A 25639-nucleotide genomic window follows, 5' to 3' on the forward strand; every position below is an offset into this window, starting at 1 on the left:
ATGTGTGTGCATGTCCAAAATCCTGAGAGGAGAATAGAGGAGAAGGGATTGTGGTGTGGTCATCCCCCCCTGAAGGGTAATTTTTCACTTTCTGTCTCTCTGAAAGCCCTATAACCAAAATAAAAAAATATAAAAGCTCTTTAAAAAAAATAAACAAAACATAGTAAGGGGACTATCCAACCTTTTGTTGGATCTACAAGGTTCAATTATTTTTATACTAAGACTCTGAGGTCAAAGCTGTTTTAATAATAATACTAAGACACTCATTTTCTTCAAAAGAGCACTCGTGGAATTTTCCAGCAGCTACCTGGCAAGGGCTGTTGTAACAGATTAAATACAGAACACAGCTATGAACGCAGCTCTCTTCTGTTAAGTCTAGTGTTAGAGAGACCTGCAAAAATGACAAAACAATACTACTCACCTAAGTTGATATTTTTAAATGGAAAGTTTTTATAACAGTATTTCATTTGTGTTAATATATAATGGTTTCACTATTTCTATTTTTAAATGAATTAAACATTTAAACATGTCTTAGTTTAAATTTTAAACATAGTAAATAATGGCAGACATCACCTACAGGCCCTCCCTAAGTTTTAAGAGTGCAAAGGCGTCCTGGGGCTGAAGGACTTAAACATCTGTGCTCTGCAATCAATTATAGAGCACCTTTATGCTGGAAAATGAAAGATGCGTGTCACAGGTGGATGTTAACTCCGATGATTGGCACTGCAGCTCTAAGAGGTCAGCTAAGGTGAACTATATCACTAAGTCACAAAACATCATTTCCTTAGATGTCTCCACTCACAGAGGAGATCTGAGAACTGTATATAGAAACAGAACATGCTGTTAGCCGGGCTCTGAAAAACAGAACTTTCCTTAAAGCCCAATAGGATTAGCAACAAACGACTGTAACAACATGCTGCCTTAAAAATATAGACCAATGGGACTCTTGCAGCAACACAGACAACCACTTTTATTTTAAATGAGAACTTCGACGCAAAAAACTACATAATCACTGCTACAAGACCATGCCGTTTATCCACCAACCCCGAAATGTGGGGATGTTCTGTTAAAGGCGTCTATTTAAGGACCAGGAAGAGACTTTTGCTCCATTTATCCTTCTGTGAATTGCATTCTTATTTCTCTTTTCATAGCCACTCCTTCCCTTCTCTTTTGAACCTCATGACTCCTCCAAAAAAACTTGATTCTTTCTTTCTAAGTGCAATGAGAAAGAGACTAAAGGAAGTTTAGTTCCGAGAGAACCCCTTGCAGTCATTACAACAATGTAAAATGATTCAGGTCTGCAATTCAAGGTGGGTTTTACTGGGTATGAGCTGTTCTATTGCAATGAACTGATAACAAGCTATTACAATTCTAATGAAGTAGAGCTAGCACATGATCCAGTAATTCCACTTCTGAATACATATCCAAAGGATTTGAAATCAGCGTGTCAAAAAGGTATCTGTACCTCCATGTGTACTGCAGCATTATTCATAATAGCCAAGATATGAAAACAACCAAGTATCCAAGTATTGATCCAAACGAGAAAAGAAGACGTAGTGCATATTCAGAACGGATTACAATTCAGTCTTAAAAACAAAGGAAATTCTGTCAATCACAACAATGTGGATGAAACGAGGATAATATAAGGGACTATGTCTGGCATGAAAGAAAAATACCTTATCATTCTATATTTAATCTCAAACAGTCAAATTCATAGAAGGAAGCTGATTGTGAGTTACCCATGGCTGAGGGTAGAGATGAGAAAATGTTGGCCGAAGGGTACACATTTTCAGTTAAACAGGGGAAATAAGCTTTTGAGAGCTACTGCACAGCAAGGTAACAATAGTTAATAATACTGTATTGCACATTCCAAAGCTGCTAAGATAGTAAATATTAAATTCCTTTTTGCTTTTACATGACAAAAATTACATGTATTTATCGCACACAGCACATTTAAAATACGTACATTGTCGAGTAGCTAAATCAAGTTAATTAATGTGTTTATTACCTCATGTGCTTATCATACAAGAGTAAATTTCAAATAGTCTCACCTCAGAAAATAAGTATGTGAGGCGATGGACATGTTAGTGAACTATCATCATTCCATACTGTCTACATATGTCAATCACATTCTACTCTATAAATATGTACAATTATAATGTCAATTAAAAAGAAAGTGAAATAAAAACAACTCTAGCGACGTATGACAGTAAATACACTACAAGAGAGGTATTCTTTAGTAAAGAGAAATACAAGAAGAGCCCAGCAGTATGCAGGCAAGTGAAGAGACATCTAAGGACGAACATACTTGTGCCCACCCCTAGGCGCACCTGCTGTGTAGCTGCTAAGGCTGTGAAGAGGAGGAGACAAGTCCTGCTTTTGAGGTTCACAATCAGCCTGAACAGATGACACCTTCACAGCTAATTAGCATACACTATGTTAAGTGCCATAAAGGCCCATGAAGCTTGTGCTCTGAGAGGGTGGGAAGCGAAATAGGTTGGACTGTTAGGGTTGGTGAGAAAATTTCAGGCAAAAGGCCTTGTGTGAGTCGGCAAAGTGCTAGGTGTCCCCTTGGAGTGAGAAGTGTTCCATGGAACAGCATGTGTATGTGCACCTGGGTGTGGGTGTGCAGAGGGTGTGGCTGACGCAGAAGTGAGGCTCGAAATGCAGGGGAAAGCCAGCACAGAAACATTCCTCATGTGGAAAATTGCTCCGAGTAAATTAGACCTATCTGGAAAACTATCTAGGGAGGTTAGCCTTTAGCTCAGAGGGCTTCATTGAGCATGTCATCTAAAATACAGTTCCTCTACAATGACACCAATGATTATACCACAGCAGAGTTCCAGGGCCTGATTTTAAAATAATGCTCATGTAGATTTGCCCACTAAGAGTTAATGGCCCATGCGCCATTCAAGGAAGAAAAAAGCTTATTTTAAAAATGCAAAAAATGCAGCATTAAACTTAAAGTTATTTACAATCTAAATGGGTTTTTATTATGGTATGCCCACAAAGCAATATATGATCAAAGTGCAATCTATAAAAACCATATTACATAATCAGATAACAGCTTCTTAAAGTTAGTTCCCAGGTTACAAATCCTAGGTAACTAAGGGAAAGACCATTTTAAAATAGAAGTAAGAATATCCTTCATTTGGGAAAATCTTCTATTTGAAACTGGACTACTTTGTAATATGTTATTAACAATCTGGTTGTAGGTGTAAAGTCACCAATTTTATTACAATATTAGTCTAGATTTTGTGGGAGAGTATGTGCATGCAAGAGGATGTATAAACTATAAAGTCGTATTATTCTTCAATGTCTATTGAGAACTTTTTAAAAACTATTTTAAGACATGCATTGCATATTTTAAAACAAAGTTTACCCTAAAATACATGTACATTTTGGAATTTCAATTCATTGGACAGAGTCATGGAGTCCCAAGTTTAATCACAGCTCATTAAAACTGCTTAAAAAATTGATTGTAAAATAACTAAAACGATACTGGCATAGACAGTATTTATCACCATGATTATTGTAAAATCTTAAATATTTTATGTATGTTATGTGTGTCATTTGAAATAGACCTTTTCCCTAAAAAGTAATCAAAGAGAGAAACGTTATGTTTGCGTTTTCTTTGTTCAAGGTGTTTATTGCATCTCAGAGGGCATACATGCACTGGGTTCTTAAACCAAAATACAAAGAAAAGCCATTTTGAAATTGGTTTTAGGTCATTTTTCCCCATTACAGTGTATGTTATCCCCACAGTAAGTTCAGATACAACCACTTTTAAATGGTACCATACATCTATTAAATAATTTGAAAAATAGGCAAACACCTTTCCAACCCAATAGGCTTTTACAAAGAGCTGCCAAGCCACTAGCAACACTGATCAACAGTGACCTCATTTATGCATCAAAATCTTAAGCCAAGCCATCAGCACAGACAGTATGACAACAAATTAAAAATTAAAGAATACAGTATGTACAGTAAAAGATACAATTCTCTGAATTAGTTTAAATCCTAATCACAATGGTACAACAAAACCTACTTTGAGCTCAATTGAAAGATGAAAGAATGCTAGTCTACAGAACACACAAAGAGTACCAAATTAACAGATGTACATAAAAGCCACAGTGAAGTAAAAATATCTGTAGTAATCTTTAAATTACAGATATACCTTGGGGTGCTTTCATAATCACTTGAATAGCACATCTCTAATTGCATTTTCACGGACATGATAGAAACGGACCCTTTACCTTTCAGTGCAGTTCATCAAGAATGAATAATAAATAGGTCAATTTAGATGCAAAATCCATCAAATATAATTAAAATATATATTTTAATATTGTCATGATAAATATGGAATTCTTCCCATATGATTTTTCATTCTTGATAAGGTAGCTTCAAGGAGAAGTATTTATTATGGACATTAACTTTTATATTCTTTAAAATAAAATTTCTTAACATATACAGTGCCACAAAAATAAACATTTCTCACAACAGTTGAAGTTCCTGTGATTGGAAAATGTACTCCACACCAAAAAAAGTTCTGTATATTTAAGAGTGTTTTTCTTACTATCTGATATTATCACACTATGTTTGTAACAGAGATACAGAAGAAAAGAGAATTTATGGAAGAGTTTAGGGTTTGTCCAAAAGTTATATATACATTGAAACCTCCAAAAACACAGACACATCTTTCCAAATGGCTCACACGACAGCTGCGTCATCCGTCCATGGGCGAGGTCCAGAAAAGCACTAGAGGCATCAGAAACATCCATTCATTGTTTACGTCGTACAACACACAAATAACCCAAATACACTACGATTTTGAGAGTAGGGATAACAGCTAAGGTAGTACACATTCCTAATGTTCACTTTCACAGCTGTGCTACACATTTTTGAAGAGAAGTTATGAGTAAGCATTGGGTTCGGTACTGGTGGCTCACTTTGTAACTCTGAGCATCAATCTTTTTTGAAGTCTCCAAACTCATTTTTTTTTTTCCTATTCAGTCACAAAAATTGCAGCTGTAAAGAAAAAAGTACTTGAATTAGAAAACGGACGGTTCCATGCTTCCCATCTTACTTCCTTTGCACTTTTATACTAGGAAACACTTTCACACAAATGACTTCCGTATTAACCAACTCACGTTTATATACTTTGCACGATGCCTTAAAACAAGCTTAAAATTTCAACCAGGAAACTTTTAAATAAAAACTTTCAATGTATGATACCATTTTAAATAAAATAGTATCAGTAAATATTTGAAATTTAGATAGTTAATAGAAATTTTTGTAGTTAGACATTCAGAATCTATTAGGAAGAGCTAAACTTTCAAAAACGGCAGTTAAAAAAAGAAAAGGAGGGCAACAGCTGCGACTTTGTTTCTGCTTACATGCAGCTAGGGTGTTCAGTGAGTCACTTACAAACGAGCTGAACAAGGGACAGAATAGATGACAACGGAGATTTCCCTGGGTACTCGATGCCTTCTCTAGTACCAACTCCCACCTGTCTCCCTGCTTATGTCTCGGTAGTCAATTCTGCCCTGAAAACTTCCCAGCGTCTTAAGGCTTAGCCATGTGGGGGAGCCCCTTCATAAAAGTATGCCTGTTCCTCTCTTAAACAGGGACTGTCTCAAGCATCTCTGTTTCCAGTACTTATTGAAGTTCCTGGCATATAATGGGAGCAACATTTACTGAAGATTGCTCCATGCAGTTTCCTTAGTCACTCCTGAAAGCTTAATTGCCAAGAAGTAAGTGTTGGTTGTCTTACTTATGCCTACCACAGCTTAACCTGAAGCAGAATGGAAAAGGTAAGAATGAGAAGAAATTATTTGACTGAGAAATTAAGCCCCTAAAATGATACAGTATTAATATTATGTAAGAAAAAAGGAGTCATAAAGAAGGAAGCCACAGAAATCCTACTTGGTATTAGAGAAAGCTTCTAATAAATATAGTAGCAGATGTATAATAAAACCCACACGGGACAGTGGTCCAAAAACTTCAGCATGCTTACTTCTTCCTGTGAGACCTTGAGCAAATCGGTTAATATTCAATGATCAGTACTTTTAGCCCTGGAATGAAGGCAAAAAATACGTGGCGAGGGCCAGCTGGTGAAGTGCTTAAATAAGCTGGATCACATAGGGTAGATTTTGAGGTTGGAGCGTGTGTGTGCCCAAAATCCTGAGAGGAGAACGGAGGACAAGCGATTGCAGTGTTGCCATCTCCCGTCTCTGCTGAGTGCACACATACTATAACAAAGCTATAAAAAAAAAAAAAAAATCTTGGCTAGTTTATCTCAAAGGATTTGATCTCTTGCTGAGAAGATCAAGGACTCAATGACTGGGAAGTGAATACAAAAAATAATGTGTAAATGAGAAACAGTATTATTAAGTTCATCCATTAAGGAAGTTTCTGTTGAGAACCTACCCATTGTGTTAGGGGCTAGGGTTAATAATGACATTTTTCCTCATTAGCTTCTTTCTATAAGTTCACAGTTAGTCATTACACACATTATATAAAATTTATGAAGTTTAAAACTAGAATATTGGGGCCAGCAAGTGGCATGTTGGTTAAGGTGCTGGACTCCCACATGGCTGACTGTGGTTCAAATCTTGGACCTAGAGGCTTAAAAATCATGCCAGGCACATGGGTATGCATGCCCCAAATCCCAGAAGAAGAATGGAGAAGGGATTATGGTATGGCTATCCCCCATTGGGGGGGGTGATTTCTCACTTTCCCTCTTATTATCTCTGTCTCTCGGGAGAGCTCACATGCCCTATGGGGGAAAAAAAGTAACTAGAATATTAGAAATTTAGAATTCTGCTTGAATGCAGAAATGCAGAGTAATAAACTAAGCTTTATTTCATGAGGTAAAATAAAGGTAAGTAAAATAAAGCTATGACTATGTAGCTAAATATACTTTCAGCGAATTTTAACGTGCAATACTATAAATGTAGCTTCCTATAAAGTCCAGTCATTGTGTAATGAAGTGGTAATTTTCTAATATACTAAGTAGTTTGGGTAACTTTTTGCTTTATCAGTATAAACTTTGTGCTTTCTGATTTGGAGATTTCTCTCCTAGTACTATGAATTAATAGTTAAAATTTCTCTGATAAAGGCAGCTTTTATTATCAATTTAAAAGTATAAACATTCAGATTAGTACAATTACATATATCTATTCAAAACACAGAAATAACAAATATCATATCTGAATAGCTAAGTATTGCATAACTCATTATTACACGTTCACAGGAAAAGCTCAATATTAGATACCTTAAATTGTTTACAAGAAATCCTTGATGTTAAGATCCGCTAATGGGTCCTTTGCTGGAGGTTTCTTGGGACTCTGAGTGGCGGGTGTAGGGCTTGGAGAAAGCTAAAGGAGGAACAAGCCAGCCCCAAAGAGCAGAAATAGAAAGCAAACAGATATAATATAGGTAAGCATTAGGCAGCACATACCATGGAAACCAAACATGCAGAAGATTGATGGCTAAAGGTTTTCAATATCTACTTTGTTCTACTTAGTCACAGTGTTAATTTTAGATTGCTAACATGCATTTCAAATAGAATTTGGCTTTCTTGAAACTCTTCACTATCAGATTTAGCCAAATTTAGTGAAATTTGGGGACTCTGGTAGAAAATATGGATGTGAGTTAAGAAAGCTATGATGAAATTAGTCACATAAAGATATTAAGAACATGTAATAAAACAAATAAACAAAAACAATCAATTCTTCTATACAAAAGCATTTTTTACTTTTAGTTATTAGTATCACTAAGCTAACAAAGGAATTTAAACAGCTTTTCTCATAGTGAGGGTAAGTTTGAAGGAAAAATGGAAACAGTTTGCAGAAAGCCACTAAAGAAATTACTTCAGACTACTGCATATCAATTATTTAGAGTTAAAACCAGTCAACTTTGGGGGCCTTGTTTGTTTCAGATGAGCCCATGGTTTCTAGTCATAAATGTCACTAAATTCCAATACTACCTATCTAACTTTCAGAGAAGGTGAAAACTAATTGCTAAACATAATAGGAAAGAATAGTACAGAACTTGCAGCAAAAGTAAAAAGAATTCACTTACCTTGTCTACATTTAACCAATGTCTAAATTATATGCGACAGACATTACTTCTGGAAATAGGCTTTCACAGGAATATTAAGGTACAGGCCTCGCAAAATCTCAAGTAATCTGTATGGAGTAATAGTCGACATCTATGTTTTGCGTCTCATTAATCTCCTATGTTTGTGACATGATGGAAATCTCAGAAATCGGGGATTGTAGGGCAGGATGTATCATTTCATTGGTTCAGTAAACAGAGCTCCAGAAGTATGGATTTTGAGATTTGTTATTATACCCAGAAACAAGTGACTGAGTGTATTACCTATTGGCCAACTTTCCATTTTTAAAACTAGGATAATACTTCATAGATATATCAGAAAAAAATAAATGCAAGACTTGAAGTTTCTTAGAGGATATAGAACTCAAGTTAATAATTAGGTGAGACTGCAATATCTTGATTCCAACCAATTAGAGAACAGTAGGAGAATCCAAGCATCAATAATGAAAAATTATTTCTCTTTCCTATTTTTTTCCATATGGCCAGAGGGTGTGTGCACTGTCAGAGAAACACAGAAAGGGGAAGATAGACAAGCAGAGGAGAAAAGCATCTCCCAATTGGACATGGTCATGCTGCAATGACATCTGCTTCATCTTTCCACCCTATTGGGATTTGGGACACAGCGATCAAGGCTGGGATTCAGACCATGGTCGGCAATGTGGGATCCAGCTCCCTTTAACTACTGGGCTAAACTTCTTTGTTTTCTGAAGCTACAAACTAATGTTTATTTTATTCTCTAGTGTAATTACAGTTCTTCTAGGATATAGGAAATATAAAATTTATATAAATATGGCATACTACTTCCCAACTTACTATAAATTAAATTACTGATTAAAACTGTGTTTTCATCATATACTATTCACAGTTATCAATCACATAGGTTTCTACTTTTCAGTTTTATTCTTCAACGTAAGTGAATAAATTGATGCCAACACTGGTATTTTGAGGGAAAAACTACCAAAAGTTTTGTTCTTGGGAACCATCTTGAATTAAGTAGAAGAATGGAGGGACCTTAGGACAGTTAGTTATTTCTACCATTTTCCTGCAAATGTCACACTATGGCTAGTAAAACGCTTTGTAAATGGCTTGCCGCATGACGGTTTTACCCTTAGAAGTCGTGTCACTGACCTGTGTGCCGGGCACAGCTGCAGCTCCAAAGGGTGGCCTCATCATGGGCTGTGCAAACATGACTGGCTGCTGAGGCATCATGGGCATGCCTGTCCCAGCAGGAGGCTGAAAGGAGAGTGGTTCAGCGCATGAGCAGCGTCCATCAGGACACTACCCTGACATTATGGCTTCCACACGTTTTTGACAATTGCTGAGGAATCTAGGAATCTAGACAAGAACCTATAATCTGTAGTTCTGAACTCTGAGTGCTGTAAGGCTAGAGGGAAGGAGAGAGTCGCTGAGGTGGGAGCTTCCCCTGAGTGGCCACCTGTCATCTTCCTCCAAGCAGGCTTTGTTATTTATCTTCTGAAAGCATAATTCTTGAAGAGATTAAAAATTATTTCTTTATGAAATGTGGCTCTGAAATTTGCTGGTGGTAAAAGTCATAAGTGAAAAGTCCTACTGTAATGATTGTTGGTTTTGCTTATTAAGCCACAGTTATATTTGGTAAATGTTATTCCAAAATGACATAAAAATGTACTACTGAGATTAATTTAATGGTAAAACTTAAGTATTATATAACTAATTTTATGACTTCATGTGTGAACCACTTAGGATCTACAGCAAATTTTCAAGTTTTGCTTTACTGCATTTACAGAAGAATCATATTCTACAGGAACACTCGTTGAGATTTGGTCAAAAATTTAGAAATGTTAGTTGCAATCTTTAGCACAGGTCATCACTCACCATTCCGAATCCTGCTCCGGGTTGTCCAACAGATGGGGCCCCGGCACCAGGTGGCACCGAACTCGTCGGAGGTACAGCTCCTTGCTATACGCACGCCAACACACAAAACCACATGAAACACACACAACAGTGACAAACAAATACAGAGGACCAACATAATTTGATTTTAAGATGACAGATTATATTATGAAATGCATGCATTTCCAGGATATATGTGTAGGTTTGCACAGACATCTTAGATTTCAGTTCTAAATTCTAAAAAAATGGCGCTAGCACCAAATTTATGACATACACGAGGTTACTGACTTGTGCACTGTGGTGGTGCTACTTGGACTTGCTGGCTTGCAGCTTGCTCCTGGCGTTGGGCTTCCTGATTCTTTCTACCCATCTTCACTGTAAATGAACTGCACGTCTCTAAGCTTGTCTGTTGTTATCATTACATTTCCTGACAGGCACTGGGTTAGATATTTGAGGATTGTGCCTTCATTTACTTGGCTTTGCTTTAAATAATTCTTTATTTACTTATGATGGAGTATGTGCAAGAGAGAGAGAAAGAGAGAAGCGTCCTCCCCAGGGTCAGATCACACAACAATCCCCCTTATCCAGTCCTCTAACCATCAGATCTTGGGCACTTGCATGTGTGCCTGGTGTGTTTCAGGATGAGCAGGCTAGGGATTTGAACCGTGGTCACTGTGTGGGATCCAGTTGCATCTGAGCAGTGAATTACTGCTGTGCTATGGAGCTGGCCCTTCATTTACTTTTCAATGCTCATTTGCCATTCCTTTCCCATTTTTATTTTTAAAATCTTTATTTAATTTTATTTATTATTATTATTATTATTATTATTATTATTATTATCATTATTAGTTGATGAGAGAGAAAGTGAGAAAGCAAGCTAACAGGTCCAGGACTCAAACCACTGTTGGCCATGTGTGAGTCCAGTGCCTTACCACCATGTCACCTGCTACCCTCCCATTTTTATTCTTTTTTTTTTTTTTTTTTTTTTTTTCTCCTTTCCCAGATGGGGAAGGTCCTGAGTTCACATCCTGGTACTTCCTTGAGCACACTGGGCACACAAGCATATGCCCATGATCCTGGCTGGCTGAGATTGGAGAGGGTCATGGGATGAGGACATTTTTGGGGGTCTTGTCTCTTTCTCCCTTTCTCTCTCTCTTTCTAATAGCAGTAAATATTTTATTTTATTTTTTAAAAGAAATTAGGCTTATGTATCCCAGAAAAGTTAACAAATTTTTAGAAAAGTATAAGACAAAAGAAAAGAACCTTGAGTTTCTAGGGTGGCAAGTATATGGGAAACAAATGGTAGGTAAAGGCTAGCTAGTAAAGTTTATTCTCTCCGGTGCCCTCTTCAGGCTGATTAGGATCTAAAATACGGTGATGACCTTACCTTTCCAGGTAGAGAAAGGAAGAGGAGCACCTTTGTTAAATTATGCACCGCTTACTTAGGTAAATGGGGGTGGGGACTGAGAGCTTTTCTTGTACCTACTTTTATTTCTTTTTTCCTTTTTCTTTTGATTTAAGAAAGGATCTGGCCAATTCACAATCCTCCTGCTTCAGCCTCCCAGCTGGATGGGATAAAGGGGGGCATTAGGAAAACAAAAGAAATAGGTTTCCATTACCCAAATCTGGGCATGGATGATATTTTCCTGTAGACATTATGATTTATATTTTAATTTAATTAATGCTATTAGTGCTGTGTAAGAGCAAATTCTGGATCCAAAATGCCTTTTTTTCTGATTGCTTTGAACTTATTGCACTGTTTATATATAAAAATGACTGTAAAACTATTTAAAAATATGTTCTAAATTTCAAAATTCAGCTCTTTAATTTCTGGAACACAGTATGTGGGTATGTGTATGTGTATGTGTGTGTGTGTGTGTCTGTGTGTATCTCATGATGTTAGAGTCTCATGATGTTAGGAGGTGCCCACCTCAGTCTTTGGAGTAGATAGGGCCCTTGCACCCAGCTTATAGGGTGGGCTGGGACTCGAATTGGCCCCCCTAAGTGGCCCCAATCTGCTCAGTAGCAGTGTTAACTAGTGCATGCTATTACAGCTGGGCCTGGAACACACTATATTTAGGTGGAGTCTTTCTAAAACATTTATACTCTAATTTATATATATTTATTTACTTCTATGTATGTTTGTTTAGCAGGAGGCAGTCAGTGATGGTTGTAGATTACGGCCAGCCACTATGGTGCAGCAGTAATGCAACACTTGCGGTGGTAAAGCCACATAGGAAGGTCCAGAGTTTGTGTCCCAAGGTCTCCCTGTGCATGCTGGGGACACACAAATGCCTATGGTTCTGGCTGGCTGCGGCTGGCAGTGGATTGTGGCCTGAAGACCCTTTTGGGGATCCTGCCTCTCTTCCCTTTCCCCAGTCCTAGTGATGTCTCTCTCACTTTTTCAAAATAAATAAATAAACTTAAAAAAGAATTAATGCAGACAACAAGTAAAAGATGAGAAAGCCTTAGAGAGGGGTACAATTTGAACAGGCAGAGGTGATAAGCAAAGGAAGAAACTGCAAGTGAGCTTGGCAAACACTGGTTATCCTAGTTTTGCTGAACATCAGGCATATATAGGGAAACAGCGCGTTTTGCTACCCTGGAAACATGTTCATTTTGTGTTGGCAAATTTCACAAAGCAATGATTAGTCTTATTTTCCAGTGATATGCAACTTCCCAGAGTGAACAGTGGTATTAATAATATTAATAAAAATTAAAAATAAAGAAACAAAAGCAATTTAAGTCTTACAGAAAAAATGGTGTTAGTAGTTTCAATTTTAACAGTGAGCAGAAGAGGATTTTAAAATGAAATTTCACTTACACAATAGAAAACTGCCCAATCTTTCTGGTAAGAAAAAGAGTTTTTATCACTTATTAAGACAATCAGGAAATTGGGGGAAAATGTGATAAAATATATAATGGTCAATGACATTCAATGCTTTTGAAAAATTGCTTCTATAACTTTACAAATACAGAAGAAGCATAAATAGTATTTCTCAATATCTGAAATTTAAAAGTATAGGTCATAATCTTAACTATAAAATCAACAGAATTTGCATTTTGGTAAATTTTGCATCTTGCTCATATGGCTTTAATGTGGATGAATCGGGTACAACGTCAGTAGCAGAGTGAAGCAAGTGTACCCTGCTCTATTCACTTAGAAACGGGCAAACTGCCCAGAATCTGCCGGCTAGGCTACGTACCAAAGGTGCACTCGGGGGAACCCCTGCTGACCACGTTGCAGGAGCGACTTTCGGCTGCCAGTTGGCTCCACCAGTCAACTTTTTCTCACCCGCATTCCACTGAAGATCTCCCCTAAAATCAAGCATGCAAAACAACTAAAAATCCATGGAATCAGAAAGAAAATACTGTATGGTTATTTGGAGTTTTTTATTTGGATTTAGAAGCAGTCTGAGTTAGTTTGTAGCCAAGAAAGCAGGCTAAAACTTACAAAAGAGTCCTACCGTGTTAAGGATGCTTAAAAGCATTCGAAAAACAAAATCCTTTAGAACATGGACCTCAATGATAATGTGAATTCCTTATCATCTGTAATACTCATCTGCATTCTTCACTCATTATAAAAGTTCTAAAGAAGTATATCATAAATATCGAATATTTTGTTGAATTCGGGATGTATTGACGGTGGGACTTTTTGGACCTTAAAAGGCTCCAAGGTTTTGCACAGTATCACAGCTACACCCTCCCTGGTGACTGTAAGACTATAAAGTGCAACCCCATTTTTTTTTCTTTAGAAAATTTTGCCATAGGGTGTGTGTACTTCTTAGAGAAACAGAGAATCAGAAAACAAGAAATCACCCCCCCCAGGGGGGATGAACACACCGTAATCCCTTCTCCTCCATTCTCCTCTTGGAATTTTGGGCATGCATGCACACACACCTGGCATGAGTTTGAAGCTACCTGGTCTGGGACTGGAACCACTGTCGACTACATGAGAGTCTAATGAAGCAACTATCATGCCATCTGCCAGTCCCAGTGCAACCCAGTTTTAATGACAACATGTACATCTAAAATAAGGGCAACTGTTTATCATTCTTACTATCCTTCCTTGAAAATTGATACATGAAAGACTTTTCAAACACAATGTTAGCTAGGAATATTGTAATGAATCTAGAATTAAACGCTATTAAAATATTCAAAACTCAATTCCCAAATGTCTCCAGATGTAACTTAGTGACAATCTTGGAGACTGAGATAGATCATTCCTTTTCATTACAGAACAACAGTTTGGAGGTTCCAGTGGAATAACAACAACAAAAAGTCCAAAATGTAAATAAAAACCAATTTTTAAATTACTCAGTCTGAGAATGAGTAATTAATTCTTCAATAATTATCACATTTGCTAGTTAAAAAAATACAAATATATTGTCAATAGGAAACCAGATAATTTCAAAATACTTACTTTTTTGATGTGGTACCAGAAATTCCAAGATCTATAAATAGATAAAAGAAAAAAGAATTTAAACCTTTATACTTAGTATATATGATAAGACATTTAAAAGATCAAACAATCAGAGGTCTAGGAAAAGTCCATGTTTCACCGAGGAATCATTGCATTTTTGGCATTCAGTTATACCCAAAGAAATTATTGTATCAGGAGACGTATCCAAAGATTTAAGTTTTTCTTTTACTTCACATTAGACTTAAGAATTACATTAAGGGGGCAGCAGATAGCATAATGGTTATGTCATTAGATTCCCACATAGTCAACGTAGACTTGGTGACTTAAAACTCACACCAGGCACGTATGCGTGCATGTGTGCTCAAGATTTTGAGAGAAGAATGGAGGATAAGGGACTGTGGTATGGCCATATCCCCTGGAGGTGATTTCTCATTTTTAGTCTCTATGGTGAGTGCATGCACCCTATAGCAAAAATCTCTCCCCCAAAAAAAAGAAAAAGAAAAAGAATTACATTTTAATGTCAACTGCTATCCAGAGAAGAGTAAACTTAGTAGGTTTGAGATGACTATCTTAGGAAATCCTGCAAGGCTGGTGTCTGGGGACTTGGCTAGTTTTACATAGAGATAAAACCTTCCCTGAATGATACTATGGCTCACTGTGCTAAACCAGACTGTGTGGTGTATGCTGAATGCCTGCCTTCCTGCTGCAAGTTTGCAGGTCTCTGCCAGCCAGAGTGCCTGCAGAATGAGTGTCAGACAAGAGCCGGACTCTCTAAAGTACTTCCTACGGCAAAAACATCGCACCCATGTTCCTGCATTTCCACTGATGGAGGAAAAGTGTGCTCTTCTCATGAGAAAGAGCGTGGGGAAGTCTACACATGATTCTTCCAAACTCTGCCAACCTTTTCCCTATGATCGAGCTGTGTGTCCTTAGTGCTGCTGTAATAAACACCAGCTGTGAGTACAACGGTGTGCTGAGTCCGGTGAGTCCTGCAAATCTGTTATTCTGGGCTGATCTTGGGAACTCAGCATTGCTGGCTTAATCATTCTACTGTAATCTCAATTCCTTTGTTATTTTGTCAAATATTTATTGAGTTTCTACATATGCCAGACACCATTCTAGGCACTTAGGACGTAGCAATAAAGCAAATGGTCAAAGATCCCCATCCTGGCGGAACCTGCACTGTACTAGTGTGAGAAGATGATCAACAATAAAATAATAAAAATGTAAATGACATGGGCTGCTAAGAGGTGATAAGGAAAGCCTGCGGAGAATAAAAAGGAACATGGTAAGGAAGGTCAGAGGGGAGGTGAGAGTGGAGGGGGGAGGTATTATATTGTGTCAACTGGAAAGTCATGATGCATTTTTGCATAGAAAGACATAGATGCCTAATTAGTGGGGTGGTAGGGGAAGGTCTCATGGAGAAAGTAAGACTTATACAAAGCTAAGCCGAAAACCTGGGGGAGAAATTTCCAGGCTGAGGGAGTAGCAATACAAAGGCTTCGGACAAGGAATCCATCAGTCAGATGACATTTAGAGTAGACAGAAATATTTAAATAACTTTTCCTGGGTGTTATGAAATACTGAAAGCAATGAATGGGAAACAAAAGGTATACCTACAAGAAAATGCATAGGTAAAGAAGCCTAAAACAATGATCCACTAAACTTTAGGTATGCTGTGAGTCATGAAAGATTTCTGCAAGAGTAAACCCATTCATGTCAATAGAAAATCAAATTTTCAGCGTTAAAAGCAAAGCCCAGTCTTTATAATAGCTGTTCTAGTCTCCTAAGACTTTCTGTTTGACTTACTCAGCTTTGGCCCCTTCTCTCCTGATGCCCCTGAAATCTGCCAGGCAGTTTTCTGCACTGATGCGTTTGCACTGACTACTTCCTTTGCCTGCACATGTTCTCCTTCAAATAGTTCAATCTCTTACCTTCAAATTTTTGCTCCAGTTTCACCTTACTCTACCATCCAACCTATAGCACTCCCAGTTCCTCTGCCTATTCTATCGACCTAACATACTATAGGATTTTCTTAACTTAAAATACTTGTTCTGCCCTTTCTGAACACTATAAATAGAAATTGTATTCACTGAGTTATCTTCAGAGCCTGGAAGAATGCCTGGCACTCAAGAAATATTTGCTGATTGAATGCTGAAGCCCAGTTGAATATTCAATTTGCAATATAGTACATTTAAGATAACTTACTCTGTGTTCTTATTTCTGAAAGAGATAGAATATTAAGTACTTTTACATAATGCCCTTGATTTCATACTTTTATATGCTCCCTCATATATCCCTTTAGTAATTTAGATTAAAAGCAGTATAGGTGCTGCTTGTGAGACAATGGCATAGCCCCTGTTTACTTTCCAAGGAACTATACCACGTAAAATACTAAGTATTTCGAACTACTCCTTGAATCGCTTACCTGTAAGTGAATCCAGAAACAAAACATATGAAAAGGTAGAGAAAAAAAGTAATTCATATATGCTTCAGTTAAAGAAAACTTTATTACTCACTGCCTACTAAGCTGGCAAGAGATGAATCAAGATCACTCCCAAGAGCTTTGCTGGCAGCCATTGCTGGACTGGGTGGTACCATTGAGACAGGAGCAGGCTGTCCAGTTGGTGCCATAGTTGGCATCAGAAGATCACCTAGACCATCAAACACTGGAAATCAAACAGACCAGGTTCAGAATAAATGTTAATATATGCAAAATTGGAGTGAAATTGACTTTTGAAAAACCATGAAAATAAGTCAATACATAAGCTTACGAAAGAAAGCATGTAACTCACACTTTTTGTGACTATAACACCAAGAAGAACATATCTACTATGTCTACTCATAAAGTATGGAAATACTAATGAATGTGATCAAAGATGGAAAAAAAAATTACATAATGTACAGAAAAGAGCAGACTTTGCATTCAGAATTGGGCTCCGAATCAGCAGCAGGCCTAACTAGCTATGTGTTTTTGAAAAAAATCACTCTGAGAGTTTTAGTTTCCTCTTTTGTAAATGGAGAGAATACCACTAATACACAGCCTTGTTGTAAAGATTCAAATAGATGTGCCACGTGCTTTTGCGAGAGCTTCAAAAAGTCCATGGAAAAATGGATTTACGTACATGTCTATTTTGGTACAAAAAGTTTAATCCATGCATGCTATATTCACACACATTTTTCCTTAACCATTTGAAGACCCCTTGTATTATAATGCTTGATTTTATAGAGGCATTATGCAGTGGTAGCCATTGTTACTCTTATGAAAAAGTCATTAAAACATTCCTAATTCAAAATAGTAGTGATTTATAACAAAGCCCAAATGATTAGAATCTAGAAAGATGCTTACTTTTAAAAAATCTGTAAGTGAGAAGAGATGATCTAATCTGCTAGCTTTCTATGAAATTAGTGATCTAATAGTTGGCACCTAATAATAAGTATCTGAAAGACAGGTTATCATATCTTAAACCAACAATTTCCAACCTCTCATAACATCAATCACTCCTAGTTCTAGCTTTAAGGGAATATTTAAATTGAACAGTATTTAAAGTATTAGCAATCAATTGCCATCATAGATGGTTTCTGATCACCATATGAGAAATCACCACTGTTCAGTTCCTAGAACACAGAAAGACCATTCAAAATACAGATGCATAGTATTTGCATAAGATATTGCTAATACCTTATCTATGTCAAAATTTTTGTAGTTGTTAAATTTCATCAAAAAACGATGTCCATCTACCATAACACTACTGTACAATCATTCTAAAGTGAAAACAGAAAGCATTCAACTAGGCACTGGCAATAGAAGCAACCAAATTGTCAGGCAGGGGATATATTTAGGGTGTTTCTGAAACACATTTCATCGCCAAAAACTCACCAATTGATAATTTGTAGTAAGGACCCAGCATGGGAAGAGTAGAATGGAAGAGAATACAAACAAAATGACAGCAGTGATGAAAGGTTAAAGGCAGGCAAAGAATACTGTTTGTGTCTCAAGTTCGTAAGACTGAGGGCCATGCAAGCTTCAGAGGGTGTAAGCAACAGCAGTGAGTGTCCATACATTCAGATACTGTACGGAGATTTAGTACAAAGAACTTGTTTTCCCTTCATTATCTCTAAATCATGTGCATGTAAGCTCATGCAAACAGATAGGGTGTGTGTTAAGTTAGATTTCTGCTAAAAATCAAAAACAGAAACACAGAAAGAATCGCAGGTTACTCTTAAAGCTACCAAACTGTACCAGAAACTTTTATTTAAGTTACAAAATGACAGAATTATTGAAGTTTTATTCTATTTTATATTTTTATTAATTTTTTAAGACAAGGTCTTGCCATGTTATGAGCCTCCTGCCTCAACCTCCCAGTTCAGACTATCGGTGGGTGCCACTACTCCCAGCTCTTTTTCAGACAGGGTCTCGCTATGTTGTTCAGGGCAGCCTTGAACTCATCCTTCTGCTTCAATCTCCCTGAGGCACTGAGATTATAAGTACATGCCACTGCAGTTGGCCTTTAGGTTGGGTTGAAAATTGAACCCAGTACTCCCAGGCTGGGAGAACACGGTCCCAGGCTACAGAGCACAGTGGTGTCTCAACACTCATTGCCACAGCTGGGCCAGATTTACTGACGTTTTAAAATCAGGTTGTCCACTCAATATTAGCGTGTTGAAAATTTTCTGACAACATGCTAGCCTGAGGTGGTATATTTATTATCAGAATAAATGAAAAGCATGTTTGACAAATCACTGCCTCACCTGATGGATCAAAGGAGCTGCTGCTAGAAGTTGAAGGCGTTGTTCCAAAGGCTGCCTCGAAATTGGGCTGTAGCAGATTATTCTGAGCTGGAGTCACTGGTGATGGAGAAGGGGCCATGAAAGAACCCCCAAATCCTGCATAATTAAAAAAAAGAAAAGTTTCAGAAAAATGTAAGCAGAAACTACTCAAAGTGTGTAAAGGCCATTAAAAAAAAAAAAAAACAGAGTCAAAAAAAAGTCATAAGAAACCAAAAAGGAATTGAGTACATGTAGAATAGCTGTCACTGAAATGAGGAGAATTTGGCTTGTAAAAATTAGTATCTTGATACCCATTATGTATTAGTGAGATTTAGTTAGAAATAAGCGAGGACACCAAAATATATACTCTTATTATGGGAACCTGTGGCAACCAAATCTATTCTTACAATGGAGTATATAAAGCAAAAAAATATCACTAGGGTTAAAATTCAGATAATTACTTTCATCACACTATAATTTTGTTTCTTGAAATCACAATGTCAGGTATCCAGAGAATGTTTAGCTACAAACATTGGCTTGGTATTATAATAAAACACAAATCAGAAAAATACATGTCAAATCCTCCTTGGGGCCCTTCACAACACACTGCAACCTCACTGCTGTACTGCCAAATGCAGGTTTCCCGAACCCTGCTCCCAGGATTATAAATGACCACCCAGAGGGGCATCCTTTCTCTAGCCTGGACCTCCTACAACCTGGTATCTCTCTACAGTGTCGTCAGAGTGATATTCTGAGTGGAAAACATATCTCTATGTGGCTTTCCATCACTTTCAGATTCACATATTACAAATTCCTTTAAATAGAAGTCAGGCTCTCCATCTCTGTCTACTGGCCCCTTTGCCATCCCTGCAAACTAGGCTGTGGCCATAATTTATCACTCGGCATCAGATACCTGCCCTGGAAGGACGTCCTTGCCCCCAATGGCTACTCACTGTTGCCAGCTGCAACCCTCACCCACACTCCCACAGAAACACAAGTGTTCTCGCCATCTGGTCCCTCACTCTGTCTTACTCCCATCATACATCCTCATCACCTGCCCCACATCCCAACCATGGGGATGGCTTTTCGGGTCAGGATCTGCGTCTTTTTGTCTTTTGTACTAATATTCAACATAGTGCCTAGAACATTTCATTAATATTTATTAAATGAAGGACACTTTGGGGGCAGCCCTGTGGAACTAGATCACACCTGGCCAACTTCCCAGTTTGAATCCCAGTCCCAGTGGCTTGAAAAATATGCTGGGCATGAGTGCATGTGTGCCCCAAATCCTGATAAGATGGAGAGATGAAGGAAAAGGGATTGTGGAATGAATATGGCCCAGGGGGAGGGGGCTTTTCCCCTCTCTCTCTGTCTCTGGCAAGCACACTTGACCTCTGGAAAATTAAAAAACAAAAATCTGGGTGGCTATCCAGTCAAATATTGAGTGGATAACCTGATTTAAAAACGTCAATAAATCTGGTCCAGTGTGGCGATGTGTTGTGAAATCACTGTGCTCTGCCGGCTGGGACCATATGGGAGTACTGGGTTCAATTCCCGATTGAACCCAATACTGGTATGTGCCAGCCACAGTGGCATGGACCTATAATCCTAGTGACTCAGGGAGGCTGAAGCAGAGAGATGAAGGACTTTTAAATATAAAAGGTGAGTAGAAATTAACTGTAAACAAACCTCAAATTAAATATCATTTTAAGGCTGGAAGCAAATAATTTCTCTCAATCAAGAGAAACAGAAGCAGAGATCTCTCTGTACTACTTTGTACAAAAATAAGTCACTTGTGATAAAAGCAATTTCTTAGTAAGACACTAATTGATTTTATGTGCCCACATGAGTATTTGAGTATCTTATGTGCCCATTTGAGTATGTATTTTTTTACATCTATCAATATTGTCTCTCTTTCACAAACTGCTTATAAAAGCATAAATATTTCAAAAACATCACGAAGCTTACATTCAATAAAACCAGTTTATAATTTTTTTGAGAGGTTTTCGCATAGGGCGCATGTGTTCACCAGAAAGAGAGAGACAGACAGAAGGCAAGAAATCACCTCTCCTCCTCAGGATGGGATGGCCATGCTATAATCCCTTCTCCTTCATTCTCCTCTTGGGATCTTGGGCATGTACGCACATGTGCCCAGCATGAGTTTAAGCCACCGGGTCCAGGACTCGAACTGCAGTCAGCTACATGGGAGTCCGGTGACATAGCCATTACGCTAACTGCTGGTCCCAAACCAGTTTATAATTTTGAAAATGACTTCCTCTATAACCCTCTAGTTACTACTTTCTAAAGCAGGTGTCAACACTGTTTAAGTCATGCTGTTTCTGAAAATTGACAATGACAGGTTTAGGCTCTCCTTGAGCGTGTATGAAAAATATCACAATGTGGAAAAAATGGGTACTTGCTAGAAGATGGTCTTTAAAGTTCATGGCAGCTACTTCAAGTGATTTTTATTTGAATGATTTCCTTTACTGAAGTAAAGACATACTCCAGCTCAGTAAGAACTAATATTTAAAAGCAAAAATGGGCTGAAAGTAATTATTTTTGTAGATACGATCATTTCGGTTTTAGGAAAATTGGTGGTTGTGATAATTATATATTTTTAAAAACTATTATCCCACACCTCAAGTAGGAATATGGCTGTGGTAGATTTAGGCAATTGTTTTGTGGCATAACTCTCTTTGCAAAAGGGGAAATGGAGACAACGGCGCTTGACTCGGCTTCTTAAAACTTGGCCAAGGCAAGTATATTTTGAACTTTCCTAGACTCATAGCATATTAGTGTTAGAAAGTGTTATAGAATCATCTGAGGCAATGGCTAGACGTTACTCAAAAAGAAGTGAAGACAGTAGAAAGAAGAAAGGTTACATTCATCCAGGTCTCTCTGCTTAGTGCTATCAGGTTTCACTTTACCATGGGGTCACATCCATTAGTGAATAAATAACACTGTTCACGGAGGAAAAAACAATATAGTGCCTTCTTTAAGAAAGTGCTTGGTAAACCCACACTAGCATAGGCTCTCTACGTGCCAGACTCTCTTCTGTGTATTCTTTTTCAGGCTGAACCACAAGAATATTTGACTGTGAAGACATGCATTAGCACATTTGATCCTTACAACGACCCTAAGAGGTTCAAAAGAGGGAAAAACACAAGGTCAGAGAGGCCCAAGGTAACCTGAGGGCAAATGGCAAGTTCCCCACAATAATCTTCTAGTGCCTGAGCTCTTCACAGCCTGCCGGCCCCTTTACCACTTCCAAGAATCACACTACAGTGGTATCCTTTAAACACATTTACGAATTTGAGAGATCTAGCAGAATGACCTTTCTCTTATGAAGCAGGTACTCTTTCAAAATTAGAATAACAGCTATTAAACACTGATGTAAAATGATCAACTGAGTATCTTGAAGAAAAAAATCAACTGCTGCATTCTAAATGAAGAACTAAACAGGAAAATCATTAATGAAGAGTTTGGGAAACTACTGTTAGGTGACTGAAAAGTTTTAGAGCTCTGGAATAGAGGTAATAGGAAAACCTAAACTATTCATCTATTTATATGATTTTAAGTTATATTTAAAAAGACATTCTCTGGACTGGAATCATAAATATGGTGATGATCAGTAGGTGTCTGGATGTTCCAAAGGCATAGTTAATGCCTATAACTGAATAGCCAACTATCTCCAGGTGTTCACCACCTGAATGTGTAGACATACTGCCTTTTATCACAGATGAGTAGTCTTATGACTCTGTCTAAAAGGAAACAACCTATGCACTTAACAAAGTTCTGTTGATACAAATAATATTAAATCATACTGTCAGAGTCTATATTTCTCTCAACACTCACATTTATTCCATTATGCTAAAGATGTCATTTTAATTATTCTCAGTGGTATGGTTTTTCAAATAATTTTTAAAACATTGCTATAGGGCATGTGTATTCACCAGAGAGAGACAAAGGGAGAGAGAGAGAAAGTGAGAAAGCATCGGGATGGGGGGAGGTGGGGGGAGTTGGTCATGCCTTAATCTCTTCTCCTCCATTTTCCTCCCAGGATTTTGGGCACACATGTACACATGTCTGGCATGTTTTTTAAGCCACTGGGTCCAGGACTCAAACTACGCAGTTGGCCATGTTGGATACAGCTGTCTTAACCACCACGCCACCAGCTGGCCCACAACCAATTTTTAAAATACAGTCTACTTACTAAGATCTGAAATAGTCAATATTTCTAAATTGCAGTCTCAGGATCTTGCATCTGACATTTTTCACATCGCATATGGGATGACGGAATTAATTAGACCCTCTGTAGACCCTCCCATTTAGTGACAGTTCTTAGTTTGTAATTCCATACTGAACATTTTCATATTTTAAAGTCAGTTCATAGCCTTCTGTGGCTCTGCTAAAGAGTCATCTGTGTAATGAGGTCAAGAGAACAAACATAAACTTCAAAGGGTCACGTAGGCTGGCGCATATGGTTTCCGATTGTTGGGACGAAGACCGGCTGTGGCATATTCCTACACAAGTGCAGATGTTTGGTGCCGTCACTCCAGCACGGAACTGGTCACAGAAAACCACAATTATCCTGTTTGGCGTCAGCCTCGGAATTTCTCATGTCCTTCAACACACCTAATTTCTTGTAATGATCGATTTTTCCCTTGGTCATCTTGAAGTCTGTCTATATCTTTTAAACATCTATTGTTTCAGTAGTTATACCTTGAGCACCACTTGATATCCTTACTCCTCACTGTAAAATACTTTTATTTGTTACAAAATTAACTCTCAAGTTTTTAGACAGAATACATCTGTCATATGGATAAATACCTGCATCCTAACATTAATCTCAATGAATGGCTTGGACAAATTTATTCTTTATTGGTGTAGATTTCTTTATCTTTCTTTTCTTTCCATTTTTTTTTTTAAAGTGAAGATTATTCCTTTCATCTGTCCTCATGGGCAACAACAGTTTCCTTCTGCAGAATCTTCTCTCACTTCATTATACTGGGTGGACCAAAAAAAATTGAAGAATTTCCTCAGGGGATAGGAGAAGACTAAGAAGATGATGTTTCACACACAGTTCAATTCTGGAATTGATATTATCTGACAGTTCTGAACTAAATTTGAATCAAGAAGAATAATCTTTTTTTTTTCATGATAGATATGCCTATTTTAAAAAAACATCTATCAGAAGATGCATATACTTGCCGGAGAGCGACAGAGGAGAAAGAGAAAGTACCCTCGCTATGGGCAATGGCTACACAGAATACCTTCTACTCCGTTTCTCTTTTCCGTGAAGGTTTTGGGCACACATGTACCTGGCATGATCTTCAAGCCACCAGAGCTGAGATTTGAACTGCAATCAGCAGATAAGATCTGGCTGCCTTAACCACTAGGCTATGGTGGGAGCCCAATATGTCTTTTTAAGAGACTCTCCATTTAGTTTCTGTTTTCTAGTTTTAAAATACATTACCAATTCTTCATAAAGCTTTATCCCCAATTTTAAGATGATTCTGAATTTTTGGTTTAGAAGCTCTAAAAATAATTTAAACATTTAACTACACTATATATTTATTGCCATCTCATTATTTACATGTAAATATATTACCTCAAAAAGGACAATTTAATCTTATTCAGGTGTTGGAGAAGGGGGATTAATAGGCCAATGGCCAAATCACCTTTGGATAGTCTAAACCTCCCATAGTGGTGTCTGCATATTATTTTTTTCTTTTTTTATTACTACCAGCCAATAATACAAGATTCTAGATAATCTTTCATAAAATGTAAATCTCTCTAGCTCTCCTTTTTGAGGTAGGGGGGGTGTTCTAATTCCTACTTTGAAACTGATCACATTTATGAGCTTGTGATCCGTGCTTAGGGTAACTTATTTATTAATTTATGAAATGTTCCTTTTTGTTTCAATACACTGATCTTAGCTACTCCCTCCCCACATAAACAAAGACACAAAGGCTGAACTTCACTAAAAGTTGCCATAATACATGGGGCTAGCAGATGGTGTAATGGTAACATTGCTGGATTTCCATGTAGTCGACTGTGGTTTGAGTCCTAGACCTGGTGACGTATAACTCATGCCAAGTATGTGTGTGTGTGTGTGTGTGCGTGGCCAAAATCCCAAGAGGAAAATGGAGGAGAGGGGATTGCTGCATTGCCACCCCCCACCCCCGGAGGTGATGGTGATTTCCCCACTTTCTGTCTCTCCAGTGAGTGTATATGCCCAATAGCAAAAATCTCTCTCTAATATATATATATATATATAAAACCATAACACAGTGCCCCAAATATTTGTTCTACTTGATATGCATTAAGCAAAAATATATGGGTAATGGGAAAACTCAGAGATGGCCAATACAAGTTAGATTACATACAGAAATATAACTTCTACTTTATATTCCATTGGTTGTCAGGAAAGTCATGATACATTTTTGCACA

General features: G+C 37.6%; 1 protein-coding gene across 11 annotated transcripts in view; it reads right to left on the reverse strand.

Moving 5' to 3' along the window:
• Positions 1-4441: 4441 nt before the first annotated feature.
• Positions 4442-25639, reverse strand: part of SNAP91 (synaptosome associated protein 91) — a 139478-nt gene continuing 118280 nt past the window's right edge. For 5 of the 11 annotated variants that reach the window (XM_014585873.2, XM_006143360.3, XM_006143362.3 and 2 more), the window contains 9 exons: positions 19169-19303; positions 16936-17085; positions 14417-14447; positions 13200-13311; positions 12818-12841; positions 9976-10059; positions 9250-9354; positions 7277-7379; positions 4443-5028 (listed from right to left, as the gene is read on the reverse strand). In XM_014585873.2, the coding sequence (XP_014441359.1) occupies positions 7287-7379; positions 9250-9354; positions 9976-10059; positions 12818-12841; positions 13200-13311; positions 14417-14447; positions 16936-17085; positions 19169-19303 (734 nt within the window). In that variant the 3' untranslated portion in view covers positions 4443-5028; positions 7277-7286. Of the gene's footprint in view, positions 5029-7276; positions 7380-9249; positions 9355-9975; positions 10060-12817; positions 12842-13199; positions 13312-14416; positions 14448-16935; positions 17086-19168; positions 19304-25639 lie in introns of all 11 variants that reach the window. The other 6 variants (XM_014585878.2, XM_014585875.2, XM_027769904.1 and 3 more) reach the window with 4 other exon arrangements.

The sequence above is a fragment of the Tupaia chinensis genome, unplaced genomic scaffold (assembly GCF_000334495.1).
Source record: "Tupaia chinensis unplaced genomic scaffold, TupChi_1.0 Scaffold000097_1, whole genome shotgun sequence".
Lineage (NCBI taxonomy): Eukaryota > Metazoa > Chordata > Mammalia > Scandentia > Tupaiidae > Tupaia > Tupaia belangeri.